At 19.6% G+C, this 5037-nt stretch overlaps 1 protein-coding gene across 1 annotated transcript; it reads left to right on the forward strand.

Annotated features, from left to right (window-relative positions):
• Positions 1-556: 556 nt before the first annotated feature.
• On the forward strand, positions 557-4578 carry LOC142229066 (salivary C-type lectin 2-like). The gene is made up of 3 exons (XM_075299596.1): positions 557-753; positions 960-1071; positions 4222-4578. Exons 1-3 carry the CDS (start codon positions 613-615, stop codon positions 4449-4451), a joined length of 483 nt encoding a protein of 160 aa, XP_075155711.1. The 5' UTR covers positions 557-612; the 3' UTR covers positions 4452-4578.
• Positions 4579-5037: the final 459 nt, after the last annotated feature.

Genomic DNA, 5037 nt, shown 5'->3' on the forward strand with positions numbered 1-5037 from the left:
GCATTGTTGACGTGTGTCCCATCTGTAATCAAGGGCCATATGACACGCGTCACCTTTTCGTTTGTCCGACCAAACCTACTCGCATCACTACCAGATCACTCTGGCCGCATTCCATCTTCGTCGGAGAGTTCCTCGATCTGACTACAAGCTGATGTACAAACAGAGCAACACGAAATGGATGATAACCCAACACACTGTTACAACAACAACATGTTTTATAAGATATGCCAAAGAAACGCAAAAATTCGAGACCACGTTTGAATTAAATTTTAATTGAAAATGCACAAAAATAATAACATCAATAAACAATGTCTTTAAAATTTTCTAAAATGTTAAATGAAAAATTTTTAGTCATATATTTTTCTGTGTATTTAGCTGTTTTAGTAAGTATACTTCAAAATAAATTTATTTTTGTTCTCTAGTGTATAGCATATGTTTGTTTATAATTAAAATATTCTTATCATCAAAATTAATTCTGCATTAAAATCGTACCTTATCAAAAAAGCTGAGTTTTTTTGTGAAATATTTTTGTTTTGTATTTCCTTTCCAGCCTAGTTCTCAATTTGTTGAACCCCACATGATAGCCAGTATATTTCAGTATTTGATATTAAAATGATCAGTTGCAAATTAAATTTAAAAACTATTTTAATAATAAGTGAAATATGTATATTTTTGCTGCTCATGGGATCATGTACAACAAATGGAGATGCAACGAATACATTTGGTGATTTTTATGTGGAAAGGGAACGTAAGGTAGAGTAAATTTGAAGTGTATGGTGAAATAAATCAATTGGTTTTTAAAAGTTTTTAAATTATTGTGTAATTAAAAGAATTTTCCAATTGGAAAAATATTCGAAGTATTCAAAGATGAATTAAATGGTTGTTGTGAAATCCCTAAAAGTATGTTATATATTTAAAGAAAAAATTTAAACGATTTTTGAATTTTTATTTTCTTTTAGGGAAATTGGTTCCAGGCATTCAACAATTGTTCAGCGAGGCGTATGAATTTAGTTATTTTGGATTCTCAAGAAAAGACCGAAGCTCTAACCGGAGAGCTGAAAAAGATTTTTGGTAAATATATCGCATAGATCCATAAGAAAATAATGTTGTTCTGTAAAATGAAATATAGTGAAACCTCTTAGAAGTGAATATCCACGGAAGTCTAAAAATTTGTTTACATTTGGGAGGTGTCCTTATGAGACATTTTCTATAGAAATAAAATTTTGACAAAAATAGAAATAAAATTTTAACAAAAAATTTCTATAGAAATACAATTTTGCAAAAATTTTCTATAGAAATAAAATTTTGCCAAAATTTCCTATAGAAATAAAATTTGGCAAAATTTTCTATAGAAATAAAATTTGGCAAAATTTTCTATAGAAATGAAATTTTGACAAAATTTTCTATAGAAATAAAACTTTGACAACATTTTCTATAGAAATAAAACTTTGACAAAATTTTCTATAGAAATAAAATTTTGACAAATTTTTTTATAGAAATAAAATTTTGACAAAATTTTCTTTAGAAATAAAATTTTGACTAATTTTTTTATAGAAATAAAATTTTGACTAAATTTTTTATAGAAATAAAATTTTCAAAAAATTTCGATAGAAATAAAATAAAATTTAGAAAAAATTTTTTATAGAAACAAAATTTTGACAAAATTTTCTATAGAAATAAATTTTGACAAAGTTTTCTATAGAAAAGAACTTTTGACAAAATTTTTTTTTAAAAAAATAAAAATATAATTTTGACAAAATTTTTTTATAGAAATAAAATGTTGATAAAATTTTCTATAGAAATAAAACTTTTACAACATTTTCTATAGAAATAAAACTTTGACAAAATTTTCTATAGAAATAAAATTTTGACTAAATTTTTTATAGAAATAAAATTTTGACAAAATTTTCTTTAGAAATAAAATTTTGACTAATTTTTTTATAGAAATAAAATTTTGACTAAATTTTTTATAAAAATAAAATTTTCAAAAAATTTCGATAGAAATAAAATAAAATTAGCAAAATTTTTTTATAGAAAAAAAATTTTGACAAAATTTTCTATAGAAATAAAATTTTGAAAAGTTTTCTATAGAAATGAACTTTTGACAAATTTTTTTTTTCTATAAAAAATATAAATAAAATTTTGACAAAATTTTTTTATAGAAATAAAATTTTGATAAAATTTTCTATAAAAATACAATTTTGACAAAATTTTCTATAGAAATGAAATTTTGACAAAATTTTCTATAGAAATAAAACTTACAAAATTTTCTATCGAAATAAAACTTTGACAAAATTTTCTTTAGAAATACAATCTTGACTAAATTTTTTATAGAAATAAAATTTTGACTAAATTTTTTATAGAAATAAAATTTTGACAAAATTTTCTATTGCAAAATTTTCTAAAAGAAATAAAATTTTTACAAAATTTTCTATATAAATAAAATTTTGACAAAATTTTCTATAGAAATAATATTTTGACAAAATTTTCTAAAGAAATAAAATTTTGACATTTTTTAAGGAAATAAAATTTTGATAAAATTTTCTATAGAAATAAAATTTTGACATTTTCTATAGAAATACAATTTTGACATCATTTTCTACAGAAATAAAATTTTGACAAAATTTTCTATAGAAATGAAATTTTGAAAAATGTTCTATAGAATTAAAAAAAATAAATTTCGATAGAAATAAAATTGTGACAAAATTTTCTATTGAAATAAAATTTTATGATAATTTTCAGTAGAAATAAAACATGACAAAGTTTTCTAAAGGAAATAAAAATTTGCAATTTTTTTTTATAGAAATAAAATTTTGATAAAAATTTCTTTAGAAATAAAATTTTGACTAAATTTTTTATAGAAATAAAAAATAAAATTTTCTATAGAAATACAATTTTCTATAGAAATAAATTTTTGACAAAAAATTCTAAAATTTTGACAAAATTTTCTATAGAAATAAAATTTTGACAAACTTTTCTATAGAAATAAAATTTTCTATAGAAATAAAATTTTGACAAAATTTTCTATAGAAATAAAATTTTGACAAAATTTTTTATAGAAATAAAATTTTGACAAACTTTTCTATAAAAATAAAATTTTCTATAGAAATAAAATTTTGACAAAATTTTCTATAGAAATAAAATTTTGACAACATTTTCTATAGAAAAAAAATTTCTATATAAATACAATTTTGCAAAAATTTCCTATAGAAATAAAATTGGCAAAATTTTCTATAGAAATAAATTTTGACAAAATTTTCTACAGAAATAACATTATGACAAAATTTTCTATAGAAATAAAATTTTGATAAAATTTTCTATAGAAATGAAATTTTGACAAAATTTTCTATAGAAATAAAACTTTGACAAAATGTTCTATAGAAATAAAACTTTGACAAAATTTACTATAGATATACAATTTTGACATTATTTGCTATAGAAATAAAATTTTGATAAAATTTTGTGTAGAAATAAAATTTTGATATTTTTTTTCTTTGACAAAATTTTTTTTTGTAAAAATTAAATTTTAACACAATTTTCTTTAGAAATAAAATTTTGACTACATTTTGTATAGAAAAAAAATTTTGACTAATTTTTTTATAGAAATAAAATTTTCAAACAAATTCGATAGGAATAAAATTTTGACAAAATTTTCTATTGCAAAATTTTCTAAAAGAAATAAAATTTTGACAAAATTTTCTAAAGAAATAAAGTTTTGACAAAATTTTCTAAGGAAATGAAATTTTTACAAAATTTTCTACAGAAATAAAATTTTGATAAAATTTTTTATAGAAATAAAATTTTGACAAAAATTTCTAAAGAAATAAAATTTTGATTAAAAATGTTTATAGAAATAAAATTTTAACATAATTTCCTATAAAAATACAATTTTGACAAAATTTTCTATAGAAATAAAATTTTGACAATATTTTCTATAGAAATAAAATTTTGACAAAATTTTCTATAGAAGTAAAATTTTGACAAAATTTTTTATAGAAATAAAATTTTGCAAAATTTTTTTATAGAAATAAAATTTTGCAAAATTTTCTATAGAAATAAAATTCGTACAAAATTTTCTTTAGAAATAAAATTTTGACAAAATTTTTTATTTCCTCTTTTTCCTACAGCTTGCCATCGTTTTAAAAAAACTTTTTCCGTTTTTTTATTTTAAATTTCTAATTGATTGAGACCACTGTGAATAATATTATTTTTCTTTTACAGGATCTGATCATCCTAATATTTGGATTGGTGGCAATGACAATGCTAAAACCGGCCAATTCGTTTGGATAAAAACAAATAAGCAATTCGATTATGCAAATTGGGCTCCACGCCAGCCGGATAATAAGGAGGGAAAAGAGCATTGTGTTATGCTCTGGTCGGAACATAATTATCTTTGGAATGATGGCAATTGTTTGTCTAAACTAGTCTATGTTTGTGAAAAGAAAAGATAAACTACAAAAATAGTATATTAAATATTTTTAATTTCGTGAGATCGTGAGAGTATTGCGAGCATTTGGTTTTATTTTGTTAACATCTTATATTAAAAAAATAATTAAAAATTTTAGATCCAAATTTTAATTCCATGGAAAATTTTGGTTACATTTTTGTTTACAGAAAATTATAAAAAAATATTTGTTCATACACTGAATAATTTTGTAAAATTTTTTAATTTTTAAATTGTGAAAATTTTATTTCTATATACAAAAAATTTTAAACTTTATTTCTATGGAAATTTATTGTCAACATTTTATTTCCATAGAAATTTGTTGTCAACATTTTATTTGTATAAAACATTTTGTCAAATTTTTGTTATCTATACAAAATTTTGTCACATTTTTATTGCTATACAAAATTTTGTCAATTTGTTTTTTATAAAAAATATTTTCAAAATTTTACTTCTATAAGAAAATTTTGTCAAAATTTTATTTCTGTAGAAAAATTTCTGAATTTATTTCTATAGAAAATTTCGTTCAAATTTTATTTTTATACGATATTGTCTCAAAAGTTTATTTCTATAGAAAATTTAAAATTATATTT

Source organism: Haematobia irritans, chromosome 3 (genome assembly GCF_050003625.1).
Source record: "Haematobia irritans isolate KBUSLIRL chromosome 3, ASM5000362v1, whole genome shotgun sequence".
NCBI classification, from domain to species: domain Eukaryota; kingdom Metazoa; phylum Arthropoda; class Insecta; order Diptera; family Muscidae; genus Haematobia; species Haematobia irritans.